The sequence below is a fragment of the Neodiprion virginianus genome, chromosome 1, assembly GCF_021901495.1.
Source record: "Neodiprion virginianus isolate iyNeoVirg1 chromosome 1, iyNeoVirg1.1, whole genome shotgun sequence".
NCBI lineage: Eukaryota > Metazoa > Arthropoda > Insecta > Hymenoptera > Diprionidae > Neodiprion > Neodiprion virginianus.
Genome location: NC_060877.1, coordinates 31,741,418 through 31,760,282, shown reverse-complemented (window position 1 = coordinate 31,760,282; position 18,865 = coordinate 31,741,418). Strand labels below are relative to the sequence as shown.

The 18,865-nt window shown below is 41.2% G+C and overlaps 1 protein-coding gene across 4 annotated transcripts in view; it reads right to left on the bottom strand.

Annotated features, from left to right (window-relative positions):
• Positions 1–235: 235 nt before the first annotated feature.
• LOC124307284 (neuropeptide CCHamide-1 receptor) overlaps positions 236–18,865 on the bottom strand; it is a 70,057-nt gene continuing 51,427 nt past the window's right edge. For 2 of the 4 annotated variants that reach the window (XM_046768806.1, XM_046768809.1), the window contains 7 exons: positions 14,562–14,707; positions 12,907–13,185; positions 9,916–10,108; positions 9,611–9,744; positions 8,608–8,793; positions 6,487–6,737; positions 236–3,206 (listed from right to left, as the gene is read on the bottom strand). In XM_046768806.1, coding sequence (XP_046624762.1) covers positions 2,951–3,206; positions 6,487–6,737; positions 8,608–8,793; positions 9,611–9,744; positions 9,916–10,108; positions 12,907–13,185; positions 14,562–14,579 — 1,317 coding nt within the window. In that variant the 5' untranslated portion in view covers positions 14,580–14,707 and the 3' untranslated portion in view covers positions 236–2,950. Of the gene's footprint in view, positions 3,207–6,486; positions 6,738–8,607; positions 8,794–9,610; positions 9,745–9,915; positions 10,109–12,906; positions 13,467–14,561; positions 14,708–18,865 lie in introns of all 4 variants that reach the window. The other 2 variants (XM_046768815.1, XM_046768821.1) reach the window with 2 other exon arrangements.

Below are 18,865 nucleotides of genomic sequence, written 5' to 3'. Positions count from 1 at the left end.
GGAATTTGCGGTGTGATTGACCGCCAATATTCATGAGCTTTTCCGCTAACGTTCAAGCGTATTTAATTTAGTCACTGAACAATGTCAGAGTCAGGAGAACAAGCAGGTTTAGCAGTGTAAGCGGTTTGGATGAATAATTATGAAGCTGAAAATAATTGTAACAGTTTGACGGGAAACGCTCGTCGTGTGTGACGAGAGATGAACTGACAGTTCTCTGTCGTGATTTGTATATTTATTTAAACAAAGTTTTCCTGGTGGCAAGGTATACTAATCCAAAATCATTATTATATCAGCGGGGATATTAACCACGGAGTAAATTGTACGTGTGGATTGCGAAATAACATTTATTTTTGATCGATGTATCTTCCAGAAAAGCACATGAAGACTCTTAAGCCTAATGACAGAACATACAATTCATGTGGGTAACAAACTCTGGAATTCTCCAGTGGAATACAATGAATATCAATACATCCTTACGTCTTATAATATTCATACAAAGTACACCTAATACGGTAATTCGATCAAAACTTGTTCCAGGCATCCTCGGATGCGCAAGTCACTTCGATCATTTGAATACATTGTTTTGCCTCTTACATTTTGAGTTATCTTTGGTTGGAATTGTCTAAGTCGCAATTAGAAACAAATTGAACATCAGTTGCTAAATAATTGTACCCACATTGATTTGTTACCGATTAATTCGGTTCTCCATCTCGAGCTCAATTCTTTCAAGATATTCAATTAGTTTCATTACGGTAAAGCAATTGTGAATGCCCTTGAATTGGCACATTTTCTACAATTCTGCTCTTGTTTTTGTCAAGTTTTCGCTTCTAGTGAGCTGAAAATCTCAAAGGCTATACATTCAGGTTTTCACCCGCGATCCAAAAACGTGTAAAAAACGAAACGCGAGAGTAAAACTTTGACGTCTGATCCTCTCTCAAAACGTCTTGGTATACGTCTTTTTATGTCAATTACATTGATCCTTGAGGATTTCCGCGGACCTGAGGCGAAAATAGAAAGCCTCGATTCCCCGGGGCCCATACCTTGGTAAAGTTACACGAGTTTTCTTCAAGTTTCCGATTACAAATAATGTCCCCGGGTCGATAACAAGTCGTGTAAACTAACGCGTGGCTTTCGACGAATCTGGGATAAGTTACAATTAATCGGTCACGTTGCTCCGAACGAGTGTCCGAGACGGAGAACCAGAGTGTACCTAATATAAATTCATGTGGCTTCTAATAAAGGATGTGGGAACTCTCTAATTTGCAAACCCTGTTCTATTGAAGAAAATAAATCCAAGTTTCTCTTTGGGTGTTCTCTTGTCGGGCAGCTCCCGTGCCAACAAGCTTTTATGGAGCTTGTACTGTTTACTGAGGTTCTGTTTAATCGAATCTCGCCCAACTGAAATACACTCTGATTTATGAGTCAGATTTTACACTCGGTTAAGGTTTGAAACAGTTTCTCCTCTCGTCGGAAATATGGATCGGGCGCTTTGTTTCCCCCTTTGAACATGACTTCAACATATTCGTACCTGCGAACGGGACAATGGGGTTCAAATCGCGGGCGAACAACTAGAGTTACACTGTGTCCGGTGACTCTTGGCCAAGCAACGTGGTCACACGTGTGGCTGCTTTGACCAATAAAGCATTTTACCGTCAATGAAACGAGTAATGTCTCTCTGGAAGTGCCCTTGCTCCCTTCTCACTCTCCGTCTGGACTGTTGGCTAACCACTATGCACACGAATAACATGCCAGGGATAGTTTGCTACCGGGGATTAAGGTTACACTGTTCAAAGCTAATGAGACTTTGTCATAAAGGGAAAGTATTATTTTTAAAGTCGGTTACTTTCAGTATTTTCATAAGATTGACTGTAAATTGTTATATTACGTCGCACGATATTTACGTTGTAATTAATGACACTTAAAAATTGTCATAGTTCAATGCTAGTAACAGTGTTTTCAGTTTGAAGTGACGAAGCTTTGATAACTGACTATTCATGTGATTAGGACAGTGAGACTGTTTTCTTAAGAAACTTAATATGAGATAAGTTACTACCTATTTTGCCCAGTTACCAAGTTTATGCTCTAATAATTCAAAACAGAGTCACTGTATCTTAAAGACATATATATGGGAGCTTGACATCTACCAGACGGATTTGTTACACTGTACGTACACTGTTAACATCAAATTTCTTGTTTGACACCGACGAATAACAATGATCTGTACTTACTCTGAGAGCATGCATTTTTGGTTGGATTATATGTATATATGTCAGAGTGTTTTAAACGTTTGGAGAGTGTGGAAAGTCAGGAATTTGATAAACGCTCGGACACGAGACACATTGAGGGTGTTGGAAATCGTAAAAAAAAAGTATAAAACAATGAAACTGCAGTCAAAATTCGGCCAAATTGATTTGGTCACCCATCCAGTGACTTCTTGGCCTTCAGAATCTCGATATTCTCGTTTTGTAACATAGCAGTGAAATATTCAATGGGGATACGAGGTTCTTTGCCGCAGTATGCCTATAATTTACGTTTTTTGACTAAAACGCGCGAGGAGTTGTTTCCGCAGCTTTGCTTTTAAACGGTGTTCCATCCGAACACCGGTGCACCGAAACGTGGGTAGAGGTATAAGGGATGCATCTGATATTTACCGGAACGCCAAGTGGGAAGGCAGTACCATTAAATTCCGAGGGAACTGTGCGAGCTCGTCATCAATAAACGAAACGCGAGCTCGGTATCTTGCAGCATCATGAGGTGAAAAGTTTCGCTAGTTTTATGCAAAACGGAGCATACACCGCATCTACAACCAGTCCCAGAACGACTGTTAGGAAGATAAGGTGAGGTTCTCTACCGGCTGAACTCAACGGCCTGAAGGGACATTAATTAAAGGATCACGTGACCGTTTCACTGCAGGACTCTCTACGCCATTCACGCACAGTGAGAATTCACCTTAAATCCGGTGCTCCAGACCGTTGTTGCACGTCGTTACTATCGTCTCTTGTTCGTTATTATGAGCTCTGGCGTGCGGTCCGATTCTTGTTGTAGCTGTTGGTACTGCCCAAGTTGGTAATTGAACGGTGCTTTGCTGTCCGCGTCTCGAACTTGTGCTTCCTGGACATCGCGGGTTGGACATACTCTGACCGCGACGCCGGGAACTGCTGACGGACGAACGACGCTCCGCTGAAACGCAGCAGCACAGAAGGTACCTGAAACCAAGTGGGAATATTTGGTCTCAGTGGTTGTTGACTGGTTATAGGTAGCAGAGCTACGGGCTTGGCGAACATTAAACGATGCCAAGAGAGTCGTGGATTACACAGTGTTCGGTAAATGTGACTTTGGTCGATGAATTCTTGACGCACCTTATCGTTCGTCGGTTCTAAACTTTGTAATATGTTATAGTAGACTAAGAACTAAGCGACACGTACTTTTTTTTTATCTGCCATTAAACGCTTTGAGGGGGATAAACCACCCTCCAAAGTAAAGCATGTCAAGGGGTGATTTGGCAGTTTCTTTTTTCTTAATTGAGGAAATTACATTTTTCATTTCTCGTTATGAGAAAACTTATCCGGTTGGATTGGTTTAAAAATATTATGATCTTGTGGGTAAAACTGCCAAATCGCCTCTTGAAATGCTTTACTTTGGAGGGTGGTTTCACCTCCTTAAAGTGTTTAATGGCAAAAAAAAAAAAAAAAAGTGTTGCTTAGTCTTTAGTCTACTATAAAATATTACAAAATAAATCAAATCGGAGAGATCGACCTGGGATAAATTCCTTGTTAGTGTTGCGCGGAATATGCAATCACTATTTTCTTATGTAATTAGTACCGAAGATGGTCTTGCTCTACGAGCCGCGTGTAGAGAGTCCTTTCAATCAGTGTAACGGAGGAGACCAAAACCATTGCTGAGGCTTGAATATCATGTCATATCCAATAGCTGCTAGGGCAGGCGGATAGAAACGTGTCTATCATAGATGATTATGAGTGGAGTTGAATGGTCGGTGGGATTCCGGATGAGCGGATGATAAAACTGTAAAAGCGTGTGAAAAAGGAAAGCAGAGTAACTTGGGGGTGGCAACCAGCTTTTCAGTTGTCACTCAGTGGGCAAGAAATCTTTTGTTACCTGAGTTGTATCCTGTTTACGATTCCTGACCGCTGAGCACAAGCCCCAATGATATTTGTACGAATGCTTTGATACGCATGACGACGCAGCGACTGAAGAGGAATAGAAGAGATCGATTCCAAAAGGGGATGGTGTTGACCCATACGGAATAAGCAGCCATATAGACTTCTTCAAGTTCCACAAAACTGGTTCACAGATCCAAAATCTATTCCTTTTTTCCATTTCATTCTGATTCGTGCAGGTTCGAAAGGTAAGCCTACTGATTGACTTTCACCTTGATCGCACCGCCGAAATGTTGGGTAGATTGGCACTTTGAGGGCCGAGCTACCTTCAATCGGCTACAAAACTGACTGGGGTTGACTTTGGATGTTGGACTGTCTTCAGTTTGGATCTACCCGAAAGAGAGCGACCAAAATCCAATCAAAAGTGCCTGTCGCAAAACCGAAGATGGTTGACCCTACAGACAGCCCCATTGACCCCTGGAGATCAATTTGTCCTCAAGTTTCACCCTAACTTAGTATGATCCCAAACAGAGTTTGCCTAAGATTTTTCCTATGGTACATGTGCCTTTACTTTCGATCTTTATGCGACTTCTTGGGAGATTTTTTTCCCTCAACATTCAACAAGAAGCAGAGGCGCGTGCTTTTATGGCTGATCGAGATTGAATGGCTGCTGCTTCGTAATCGGCTCTCAATATTGAAAAACAGCTTCAACGCGTTCTAGCTACATCAACAATTTTATCAAGGAAATACTTTGTGTTCGTGAGGGGGAGGATAATTTACTTCATTGTGCTACAGGAGAGATGAATTTTACGAAGTGTGAGAATAATAGTAGAAATTTTCTTTTTTTTTTTTCATCAACAAAGTACTGCCCAGTTTTGTAGCGAAATGTTTCGCACGATTTAGGAATGAGACGCTTCGGAGCACATAGAGAGAAAAATGGCAAGAGGTTGAGCCTTCAATTTCAAACTTGTCGATACATATATTGCTCGCCATTTAATTTGCGAACGAGAAATGGGAAGACTACGTCACATGCGGACTTTGTGCGGCTTCTTTTTTCCAACGAATTATTCAAGAGCGACAAATTCTTATAACCTTAAGACGGTGGGAGGGTTACGAAAATTTATCCGACGTCGAATGCGGTAAACATTCACCATGAGACTTACGCATAACGAAAGTCTGAGGACCAGCCCTTTTCTCTCTAAACTGCAAACTCGAAATTGTTTCAAAGTAGATAGTACAAATAACAGGGAAAGCTACAATTAGGGCTCAATTTATGGAACCAAAGGCCTGCTTTGTGCAGATCTCCGTCGCTCATAATCTATATACCGACATGTCTCTTCGAAGGTTTATGCGATCAGAAACCAATTTCGATCTCGGTATTAATTAACTCTGTACGGGTATATATAACGGTTATTCAGCGATAAACGTGTATACACAGCGTATCAATAACCTTATCACACGGCAGAATTGACGATTTGACAGCATATCGTGGAAGGTGTTATGACACTGCGCGCGAAGCTCTGAAACAGCATCGCCACGTGTTCCCGCAAATTCTGTTATACTCCGATATCAATTTACTCCGCCAGAGCGGCGTATTAATTGCAAAACCAAAGCTATTGCAAAACTTGGCTAAATTTACTAGTAGACAAATCGAACCGCATCTCGCGTTTGATTACTTTTGAAACGGCCGAATGACGAGCAGGTTTTTCCATTTTTTTTCATTCTTTATTTTTACGATCAAATAAACGTCAACCATACCTGTGGTAGTTCACCCTGCGCATCTCCGCCATCAGCGGTGGAATCAATTATTCCACCAGGTATTTGAAATTGGCGATAAGAGGATTTAGGGACAATTGTACTAACTTCTGAAATCGCATTGAAGTTATTATCTCACCTCAAAGCGTATCATCGACCGCGCTTAAATTAGTCAGGCTCAAATCATGTCTGAACCCCAGATTCTGTGCGGTTACTCATTACGCGGTATTAGGCGTAGACAGACGAGTAAATTCAAGGGGTTGAATTCAAGCTTCACTCTCAAGATGACATGAGACAGAATTCGTTCTCCCCGCGACTTTTGAGGCATAATCTTTTACCAAGCAGCACTTTGCCCGCGGTGTTGAGTAAACAAATTTACCCTCGGTTATCCTCGCGATCCGGGGAGGGAGTAAAAGAGGCGTTTAACTTCTGAAACGTCGTCTCCTCGTTTGACCGCCTCTGGGTTATTTTAATCTATTAATAGAGTTGCGTTCGGAAGGTGTAAAAGCACGGACTGAAACGACTTCCCGTCATTGCCACTGCAGAAAATAAACGAGGAAGGTTCAGTGCGTACAATATGTTGTGTATATTACGTACAAGGGTGAAAGCTCACCTGTTGAAGTACTTTCTGAATGTCCCGCTGACGAAGTAGAGAGCGATGGGGTTGATGCAGCTGTTCATGAAGCTCAGACAGAATCCCAGGATCCTAAACGCGTGCCAAAAGGCGTTGTAGTCCTGCTGGGAGGTCGGGTGGATGTAGAACCACAGCATGAACACGTGCTGGGGGAAAAAGCAGATGGCGAAGACGACGACGAACGCCATGACCATTGTCGCTACCTTCTTTCTGGCTTTGACCTGTTTCACCTGAAACGTGAACGTAACATTCCGTTCGGTCCTCAAGCTGGTAACTCGGCCTCTAACATGGAATCAATAAGATGTGGAGTGTACTCGATGTCGTACCGTACAGTAAACGACCTTGCCAATAAAGTTCCATCGAGGACGAAGACGATGCGCGTACACTTTAGGATCAGGCCAATCGGAAGGCGTTATTGTTGAAACAATATTCCACTTTTATTGATCATAAAATGAATCAGGAAGATCCAGCCCGACTTTTGTACTGGATTTAGCGACCGAGGATCGCTGTCGACAGCTGAATTAGTTGAATTATAGCTAAATCTACTAATAACTGTCATTTCTTTCAAAGCATGCGAATTCTGGTTTGCTTCTATTTTGCTTGTAGATCGTTAAAGCCAGCTTGATAGCGGTTTCCGGTCAATTACCTGGCTGTACTATTTTCAGCAAAAAAATACCGCGAGTTTTTAAAATAATTTACGCCACCGGTATATATTAGAAGTGCAAAAATAAAACTGTCCAGACTTCGGCAACTGAGCAAGATTTTACGAGGAGGAAATAAATCCGATTGCAGAAGCTCTAAATTTTCTTAATCAACTAGAACGTTCGTGATCCGTTAAAAAGGGCCAATAAAAACCATCCATTTGTTTACCACACGGTGTCCAAATTTAATGGATTCATTGCGGCAGGTATCTTTCGACATAAAAAGAACGCGCTATCGCGTAATTATTCCAAGCGAAGATAGCTTGGAAAGCTCTGAACAATTTTGGGGATACTTTTTCACCGGAAAAGGATGTTATTTGGTCGTAAAAAGCGGAATTGGATCGAAAAAGAAACGCCTATCCACCTTGTTAGCTGGATCAGACGCAGCGGCGATCGCGAGCGTCTGGTTCACGTGAGCGGATTGAAAGATTGCGGTGTTAAGCTATTTAAAAACATCCGATCAACCCAGAGCTATTTATCATGAAACACGATATATTTTCTATTTGCTTCTATTTCCATCACTGATTGAGATAATAATTTTACGAGAGTCGTATAACGTCAGTTTTACGAGCACATGTCTTTCCACCGATATCCCGGGCTGGCTCAGCTTGACTTTGCTTGCGTTTATTACGAAGCTACAGATCGATGTCCTTGGAAATACCTCAGGATTCATACGTGTCCAAGGATCGAAGCCGAGAATAATTATAAACAAAGTGAACTGTACGATGTTTCTTCCACCTCGAAACACCCCTGGGCTGTAATTCAACCATTTATACGCGGTTTACGATTTAGGCTGTAAAAGTGCGAAAGTACCGCGGTAACTGCAGTGTTAAAAAATCTCTGTAAATTTTACGGCAAGGTATCCGCATCAAGTGATGTGAGAGAAAAGAGAGGTAGGAAATTTCAAAGTCTTTTACTTTATTCACGAAGGGCTGGCGTGTCTCGGATATTTTTGCGCTTCCTCCTTCTCCTCCGCCTCCTCTTTTTACTTTCAAATTTTTCACTCTTTAAAAGTCAGTCATTTTTCATCCTCTAGAGCTAGTCAGGCAGCCGACAGATTGACCTTGTCATCCTGGTTTATTATTGCGATTCTAAACATCGGCGAGGGATCACTTAAAACTTCGGGCGGGTAGACTAGACGGGATAGATACGAGGTGGGAACAAAGTCCTGTTCGCAGTTCCGAGATGCATACGCACAAAAGAACGTCCGAAACTCGAACTGGAAGTTTTGGAAGCGAGAATTATCCCAGGCGTATTACTATTAAAGTTTAAAGGATGATCCGAGTCGTGACGCTGCACCTCAGGATCCTCTCCAAGCCGCAGGACGACGGCTTTTCTATAGCGTTATCTCCATTAAACCATTGAAGAAAAGAACAACAGACTTAAAAGTTTTCCTTACACTGGCTCGGACTTGGCACTGCATCTCTCCAGGCATGTTCCTCGTACTCTGAAACAGATGTCTCGCCATCAGCAGATAGAATACGCCGATCACGGCGAGAGGGAGCGCGTAGTAGATGAAGAAACGGCAGATCAGCACTATCCTTGGATAATCGGGGCCGAATTCCTCCGGGAAGGGATAGCAAGTCTGAAAAAATATCGACAATTAAACGAGCTCCGACGGTTCGAAGAGCTTGGAAATTAGAAATTTAAGGGGTTATATGCTGTCAGGAGGCTAAAAACGAGCGATTTTTCAAGGATTTTTGATAAAGAGATATTTCGATTTGTTAATATAAAAATTTATATACATATTGGGGTAACATTGAACTTCGTTTTGATATTTTTTATTTGTAATAATAATGATTTTTAAAGCTGCTATAGCTGATCTCCCGGAGCATCTCTAAAAAAGAGCGTCTTATTTCTAATAATATATCTGGACTGGATCATCCGAAATGAAAAAACAAAAAAGATTTAGTCAACATAAGGTATTATCTGGTCTTTGATCGAAGGAATAAGCAAAAGTACATTTTTAACAAAACGACGATTTATCAAAAAACAAAAACAAAAATCAGTTTTCAAAGTTTCAAAGTTTCAAAAGCACTTTCGAACGCTCCGGGGCGTCTTTGCGAATGTGCGCGTAACTTCGAGAATATTTGTTGGATCAACAAGAAATTTTCTGTGTGTATACTTGAACATATATGTACACTGCGAAATTGAAATTTAAAAAAAATCGATTTTTAAAACATCCCGACCGGGTATAACCCCTTAGTTTCTTCTCCCCTCTGGCTGTATTGTGAACGCTACAGTAACTTTTTGCTTAAGAAGATAACGAATTATCGGAATGAAAATTTTGAAACACACACACACACTTTAGGTAGGTTTATTAAAAATAAGACAAGCTGAGAGCAGCTTTCGCGAAGAGACTGCCTTATAAATTGCGAGGAATTGTTTGCGCTTGAGCTCACCTCAAAGATCACCTTCTCATTCACTCGCAGCACTTTGAGGTAAGAGAAGGAAGCTGGAATAGCGCAAATGACGGCGAGTATCCAGATCATGATGGCTATGACAACGGTGAAGCGCGTCGCTCGGCGGCCGCCGCCTGCGGGGAAAAGACCTCGATAAGCTGTGGGTGACTTTGATTCATCCTTTCTCCTCTCCTCCGCAGCGTTTAACGTCGCCGTTTTATATCCCTCGCGTTATTACGAACAAAGATAAATAATTACCGAGACGGAAATTAAAAGAGAGGACCTTTGACTAGCCGAGAACTTACCAGTCGCGTGTAGCTTTCGCATCGGATCGACGATGGCGAAAAATCTGTCAGCCGAAAGCGCGGTCAGCGTGAACACCGAGACTCCGATTGAAACGTCTTTCGCGTATTCTGAGATCTTGCACAAGGCGAGTCCGAACGGCCAGGATTCAACGATGTAGACGGTGAACGTGAATGGAACGCACGTTAGAATTACCTGTGGATCAGAAAACGTTCAATTTAAAAGCAGTCTCGACGCTGCTGTCGCGGTGTTGGAAAATTTTATTCGCCTTTTCATGACTATTCACGAATGAACGATTGCTTCTATTTTAGTATGCATTTACGTATTGCGCTATTTCTCATCTTTCAAATCGCACAAAATCTATTTTCCCGACGTAAATATCCCGCCCTGCAGCGTTTGCAGATTTTTCTGAAATTACGAGACTTGCAGAACAGGAAGACTTCTCAAACCTCGGGACAAATATTGCAGACATTAAATTAATGACGCTGAAAGGTTTTTCCAGGTTGATAAAGCGAGTTCGAGTCACTACTGCGGGCAAAAAATATCTCCGTCAAGATGCTCGTGGGTTATAAAAAGATCCAGCGATTTGTTCGATTCAATCGTAAAGAGTGGAGGTAAACAGAAAAAATTGATTGAGACACGGTAGTAAATATGTACATCAAATCCCTCGATAATTCACATAAATAATGGAAAAATATGCCTGATAATTAATTCATGGGGGAAAAAAATATATTCTTAATTCAGGGACAGAGTATAAAATATTTCTTAGATGATTATTTCACCCCTTCACCCTGCGGTCTGCGACAGGGATGATATTTTGTCTCCCGCAATATCTTTTATATTGAAATTTTAACCCTTACCCTTTTGCGTGGTAGTTTCCGAAAATAACATTTCGTATTCTTTTCGGTCCCACCGCGTTTTCGGAATGTCTCCATAAATCTTGATGCGTGGGTGTATGTGCGCGTCGTCAACGAAGATTGGACAAGCTTTATGGGGGAGTCGATAACCGAGTGGACGAAATACAAGTTTCTAGATTTCCTCAACTTTGTTAGACCGAGACGTCAGTGTTTATAATGCTCGTACAATACGCGTTTGTTCAAATTCGTTATGGCGTTAACAAAAAACGAGAGAATTTGAATGCAGCTCCTTGCCCGAGGTTTCTACCAGAATTGACCAACCTCGAAGGGTTTCATGCGTTACGAACGAGTCGGCCCTACCTGTGCGATCTGTGGAAAGGTTTTGTACTCCACTGACAACTTGACGAGGGAGAATGCCGTAATTATGACTTATTAAAACAAACAGTTCAAAAGTTAATCATGATCGTGATTTTTATTCGATTTGAGAGTTGGAAACGCGCAATTAGGTATCACTCGTTGTAGCGTCAGCGTTGTATCGCAAGCTTCACTTCGGGTTGGGGATAACCGATATCATACGCTCCACTTTCTCTGCTAAAAACCTTCAATTTACATTCACACATGCAAGTACAAGTCTACATTGAAAAAATAATCCTTTTGCGAAGTTTCTTTGTAAATTATTGTTATCGGTAAATGGATTTTCCCAAATTCTCGCAATTTCTGCTTTTTTCCAAGGGTTCAATGTATTTCTCTAAATATGGCGGTTACACTTGTTCCGTTAAAATGAGAATCCATTTTATTCACCGGAGTAATGATTGCAGGCTTTATGATTACGCATCAATTTCATTTCGTACTTAAGCGCGATGAAGTAAAAGTAAGGAATAGCAGGCCAAGCGCCAGTCGGATCTGAAATTGTTCTGGAAAGATGCCTTTTTATTACAGCTTTCCGATCGTCAAATTTAATATGACCAAATCAGTTTAACAATGAGGGATTTTCCTGAACAAAGAAAAATTGATCGAAATGTATGTTGAGGGATGAAATGGAGTGGGCGTAATGTCTACAGACGAGAGATGTTCACGCTGATTTCAAGGTGTCTGTTTGACGGAGAATAAAAAAATTACCGGGCAAATATCAAGCGCAGAGTTAATATCTGCGCGAGCGAATTCCAATCACACGAATGACTGCTCCAATTATACTGGTCTGCAAAGAAATTTTTTTTTCTTTCTCCTTCTTATTATTATGTGTAATTATAATAGATTTGATGCTGTTGAATCGAAATATAATAATAAGAATTATGTACCACGTATACGTTTCATGTAAGGTTTTTTTTTTTTTTGTTGACAAAACGGTATTTGTGCTTACAAATTATAATCGAACACTAATGATAGCGACGATATTTATTAAACAAAAAGTTACAAAGTCGAAAAGTTAAAACATTAAAATAGTCAGAAAATCTATCTACTAGTATAATTATAGTTAATTTGTCTCTTTCTTTTCGTACCGCGCGATATGAAGTCACAACGAGAACTGCGCAGGATCATGCATTGGTGTGAAAACAACGTTGAGCAGTATCTTTCTATCTCCTTACATCAGTTCGAACTAGTTTTCTATGTACAGATATTATTTAAATAGATTAGTGAAAGAAGTGTAAATGCTAAAACAAAACACAGCAAATTTTGACTTTCGAACAATCAAACAATAATAAAAAAAAAAATCATATCACGTAATGTACACGTGAGAGCGAAAAATTGAAAGCAGATATAGATTCGGCACATTGAAACCGTCGTATCTATAATATCTTTTTTTTTGGAAGAAGAAGAAGGATTTCGTTGCAGACCTGTATTATATGTAATCAGCGTTTCTAACACGATGGCTACAAGATCGCCAACATATCATTTTCCCCAACCGTCCATCCTTGCTTACAGAGGATACACATTCGACACTTCTATAAACTACGAAAACGTCACTTTTTCCAAACGCTATAACATCATCAAGCCCATTTGTTCCTTGCTCTGTTCAACTTGTGGTAATCGTGGCGACTGACGGCTATCGGTACACCGGGTATATCGGGTACAGCAGTATCTAGAAATCGGCGAAAGATTGAAATCGTATTATTCCTCAATCAGGATCAGACTTACCAGCAAATCACCGAGCGCCAAGGACAGCACGTAGGTGTTCGGCACGTTGCGCATATTGGCGTGGCGAAGTAGAGTCAGGACCAGAGCACCGTTGCCGGCAACACCCACGACGAGGATCATGAGGAAGACAACGGGGACGATGTAGGTCTCGGGCCGAGAACTGTAGGGGATGTATTCCTCCTCCGCGCACTCGCTCCCATTGAAAGAGCAGTTTGAGGCTTGGGAGATTAATGGCAGCGTCGTGTTGTACGCCATGGCGAGGTGTGATTTAATTTCGCCCTAATGTGATAAAAGTTTGCCCACAAATCACTCGCGACCTTCGGTGCAGCGCGCTGAGCCTACCGAGTAAATAAACGTAGTCTGCCAACACTTTTGGTCAATTTGTACACTTCGAGCATCCGGGCTTAATTCGCGTCGCTCGAGTAGCGGTTGGTTAATTACGGACTGTTTGTTGCGGACATCTTTGCGTGGGGTGAAGTAATTATTCCACGCATAAAATTACCCACCCGGCTCACGAATCTTTACGAGCCGAGGTATTATACGTCTTACCGCCTTGAGCACTGGCAGTCAAACAATAATCAAGATAAGCAAAAGAATCGAAATTTAAATTAAAACTGGGATTAATTTTTCTTCTCCTTTTACGGCTTCCTGATTAGACTTGTACGGAAATTCTTTAATCAAATGTTATTACTTCTTTTTTCTGCTGCTGCCGCGATATCGCCATTGTTATCATTTCACTTTTCATCTTCTGATTTATTCTTTCGTTACCTACTTTCGATTATTTCGCGGAAATTTTTCAGAGGATAAAAGTTAACCCCAACTTTGCGGAAACAGCTTGCGAAGACCTCGGCTGCTGGCTACCTCTCAAGTTCAAACTGCCTTTTCCAGCGAATTCTCTCAATTCCGTGCTCCCATTCAAATAACAGAAACACCGCTGCACGAACCTCGAACTGGCCCTTTTTACTTCGCTCACAAAGTCAACCTTGCACTACTTTTACCGCCAGGCTAGTTACATTGAACAGTTGAACCTCACGGTCCGGTTCTCAACAGTACCGTCGTTTTTGATTGTTTTTTATTTTCGTTTCTTCGAGTCAGTGATAGCTTAGGATCGAAATGCTGTTCCGCAACATTTACTCTTTTGTATACACGTAGGTGAACGCTGATATTGATTAATTATTTCAGCACGCTCGAAAGCCTTCGACTATAAACATGAGGCAGGGCAAGTTAGGAGGGTAACAATTCCCCACTGTAGTATGACTGTAAGTAGGAAAGTAAATCTCTCCGATAATACGGCGTAATTGAATTCTTGTTCATCCGATACGCTGCTGAGCCCCGTTTATCAGGTGTCCTTATCTTCGTTGCGTTTACCTTTCACGGTGGAAACTTTATACAGATTCAACAGTCACAAACAGAAAATCCGTTAAGCTTAGCCAATTTTAATCTATTTATTTTCAACGCTTGCAGTTTTATCTTTCAAGTTGACCCGGATTTTCTTTCGACCCATTCATCTACCGTCTACTGATTATCCGAGTTCAACGTCGACTTTTCAAACTTTTCGATCCAATGAATCAGGCACCGTTCGTTTACCCGAGCTATGCGGCTCTTCCAAGTTATACCTCATCGTCATCTCTTGCGTTACTCGGACAGTTTCTTACCCCCTTCCCATTACCCATGAGTTTCGAAGGAGAACCTTTTCCTTCCACCTTGGAATGTCGTCGATTCAAGACATGCCTCCCGTCCCTATCTCAGACTTTTCTTGCTCCTTTACTCGCCGCCGACGTTTTCTGAATAACACGGGAAACTGGAACAAACAATGTGATTCGTCAGTCCTAATTAGTTTTCTTTAATTACGTATTCGTTTGTAAATTTTTTTTTTCTTTTTTTTCTCTCCGTCAATACGGGGGAAAAAATTCATTCGGAGACCGCCCAGGCATAATAATGCGACAAAATAAGCAGACCAGACGGCAAATTCTACTTTGGGATTCAAAGTAGGTACGGATCAGAAACGCGTAACTGACAGAACAAGAAGTGGAAACTAATTAGCGAATCATGAAAAATTTATCAACAAACACCCACACACACAGACACACGCTCACATACTGTGCGGCGAATTGGTTTGCCGTCCAAACGAGGGCTGAGGACGCTTTGGTTAGGATTATTTGAATCTTCGTTGAAGAGGGGGGCGAGGTGATCAAATTCAAAGCCCTCGCGGCCCTCGCCAAGTGGTACATGCTGGGAATTTGATAACCAAACACTTGATCCCACCATCGCCGGGGATGTCAAACACATTACGGATGCTCCGCGACTCTCTGATTGATAATTACATAGTATACGCACAGGTTTTCCGTGCGTACAAAGAAGAAACCTGCGAACATCAATTCGTCTCTACCTTGTAATTATTTTCACTCATTGTCCATTGACGAAATTAACAATCATAGTTTTCCACTTGGGTAGAATTTATTCAGAACGTATATCGTTCGTTTGGCAAAGGGGCATAGAAAAAAACTAATTATAAGACGAGTCAAACTAGTTTGAAAATAATAAAAATAATGGTGATAAAAATTCTAATTTCCAGGAAAATGAAATCGGTTCCTTGAGTAACGTGTTCCAAAGTAGATGGAAGTTCACTTAAATCCAATATGGCGGGAAACGGCTGAGAGGATTCCATTGGATTGATTGGTAAGTATATACGTATGTACTTATGCTATTGTTATTACATATGATGAAGACGATTTATCTTGACCTTGATGACTTGTTGATTAATGTTATTCTTGGATATGAAGGTCGTTATTACATATGTACTTTGAAAAAATTTTAAAGATTTGAGCGGATAGTATTCTATTTTTTCAAACGTAACTCGACCGTTATTGTTCCATATTTTGGAGAAGGATCGTTTCGTTTTTTCTTATCTTTTCTGAATCGTAAAAATACGGATAAAAAGCAGGGGAAAAACCAGACGCTTGTATGAACCCGTCAAACAGCGTGCTCCTTATGCAAATTTTCTCTAATAAAGTGCGTCGACGTGGGAAAGCTATGAAACGAGAGCTTAATCTCCGATAAAAAGGGTTTCAACAATTTAGCATACCTACCCTTGGACTAAAACTCGCCGAGTAAGCTCTGCGATCGGTGATAAAAGCTAGACTTCTACAAATTAGAGGTACTTGCCGCTCGGGAGATTTGAATCAAGTCTAGGACTATTTCTGATTTATACTATCTCTATGGCGCAGTGTTTCGCGTAGGAGAATTAAATGGAGCGGGCAAAAACAATGCTAACCGTAAAATAGGAGGGGGGAAATTAATTAAAATTACGGGACGGCAATCTCGTCCACGGATCAGCCGGCAAGAGCGTAATCGAGACGACGCACGAACATTTTTTGCAAAGTTTTTAACGCATACGCTTTTCGTTCTGCGTTTCCAACGCAGCGCTCGCGTCGGTTCAATTATTCAACGGCTGATCAAAGATTCGGACCGAATGTAGATTAACCGTTGAGCTAGTAGAGTGGATGGACTCAAGGATGTGCAAAAACTTTACTCTTTAGTCTGAGTAACGAAAAATTATACATTTTTTGATAGAGAGAAGGATAGAAAAGTCAACACGATTTAGGCGCTATGCCAGCCCCGTTTAATATTAATTACAAAATTCAAAGACGGATCACCTCATCGGTGTTGAGAAGAGTTTATCACGTTACCGTAGACGGGTAATACGCTAGATTAGTTTAATATAACGAAGGCCTCGAATACCTGTCTTCAAAGTTTTCATAATTTCTTATAATTTGTCACGACTGGAATGTAGCCGCTGTTACTAACTTTAGCAAATTATTAATCTACGAAAAATGAATGTGATTACAGGCATGCGGATAATTCGTTGAAGGGTTAGTATTAATGCTTGAAATCGGCGTGACACTTTTACGATATAAGTGAATAAAATACAAAGTTGGAAGATACTTTTGAAACGATTTGTCGAAAACTTTTGAGAGCCTTCTGTCGTTGACGGAAACCGCTGTAGATGCAGGTTTAATATAACAACAGAATTATACATATCGGAACGTATATGAAACGTGCAATTCTTCTTTCATGTAAAATTTTATTACCTTTTCCTCGGCGAAATTGAATCGTGCATTAGCTTTCATACAGCTACTCGCGTTTGAAATACGACTACGAAGTCACTAAAAAATGGTAATAATGACAATGTTAAACCGTGATATTCCAATCGATCTAACATTATACAATTCACTTTGCAGTTTATCATTGAAAACGCGATCCAATATTCCGGTGCCATATCGTCAGTGATATATGCACTTAACTCTCGAACTCGGTACGTATGTAATATTCAATAATCTGGATCCTGTAACCGTAAGCCGAGTTTAGTTATCAATGTACATGCACCGTTTGATCGACCTTGGAGCACTAAATTATACATGTAACCATTCGGAACGATCTTATTAATTGATTTCCGACGCACCGTAGGTATCTTGAAAATAGTCCAGCACCGATCGAATTACCGAAAATTTTTGCAAATGTGGTAAAACATTATGAAAACAGGGATTTTTTGCAATTGGATGCGTGTGACAATAAGACTGGCGAGAATGCATAATTCGGACCAAGTAATTTGGCTCGTTCAAGCCTGACCGTCAACGGTCGAGTTTAAATGTGGGGTTGAATCGAGATCAATGGAGGGTAAAACTAGAACTAAATTAACCCCCTTGTCTCTCAAGTTAGAAATTCCCGTTAGATTCCCGTGTTTCCTGTCGCGATTCATTAGCAGAACTCCACCGTTGAGAGTGCTTTCAATTAGCGAAAATCCTCACCGACGAATTTCAATGCCATGCGAGCAGTGCAGCAGTGCAGAAGCGCGAAATTTCAGCGAATTAGTTGAATCCACTGCAGTAAGTCTGGTCCTGTTTTTATTCTGACTGCATCGACGAGAATGAATTGGACGTTTTAGCCCGGCTCTGCCTTGACGCGAGAATCGCGGTGTGACTTGCTGAAAATAGCGTGAAAACAGGAGCTTTCACAAAAATTGGCTGATAATAAAGCTAACAGCTTTTACAGGCTACGCGCCTACGTCATATCTTTCGTCGTGCGAAACAGGTGGTCCTCGAATGCAAATTTTTTCGAGCTATTTAGATCGTTTTTTCACACGTCAACATACACGAAGCGTCTTCTTCCACTGGAGGGTATTGGTGGTCCTCTTGCGCATCGGGGGAGAAAAGTAGAAGGAATAAAGCACCTAAGGGGAGACTAGTTCGGAAAGTGCCTGCGAAGTTTGAACTCCCTTCTTCTCAATCCCCAAATATACACACCGTGAGTTCTACGTGCTGATCAAGAGATTAGGGTACAATTCCAAGCTAATCCGATGCGGACGTCGGCGTCATAGCCGGCAGGTATAGACTGTGTACACATACATAGCTTCACTGGGGATAAAGTTTATGCGCTTGAATTTTCCGAAAGTAAATATTGTTCTTTCATAAACGAGCAGCTCTCACTTACACCGTACGGTAGGGAAAGTCTGCGATGTTTTAGCGTCGAATATTAGGTACAAAATCCAGCCCACATCGATGTTCCAAAAACTGGTCAAGCAAGAGCGAAAAATGTCTAATCGCAATCAGCAGGGTAAACGGTCAAGTGCACTCGTCAAAATTGAAAATATCGACAACTCCGATCTGCATGACATTGCTAACAAATATGCTTCCCTGATTCGTGGTGGGGCTTTGGTGAAAACGTTTTACCACCTTTTACAGGGATATTTGAAATACGAGGGTTGGAAAATAATCAGTGTGCTCGAGTCACTGAGTTCCTTGAGTAACCGGGAAGGTTTGTTTTATCTGAAAATAATTCTTTGTTTTTTGGAGAAGTGCAGTTTTCTGGAAATATCGATTTACGTTACAGAGGTATGGATGTATGGGTAATGCGGAGGCAATCGAGATTTGCGATGCCTAGATGCAGCCGATCGCAATGT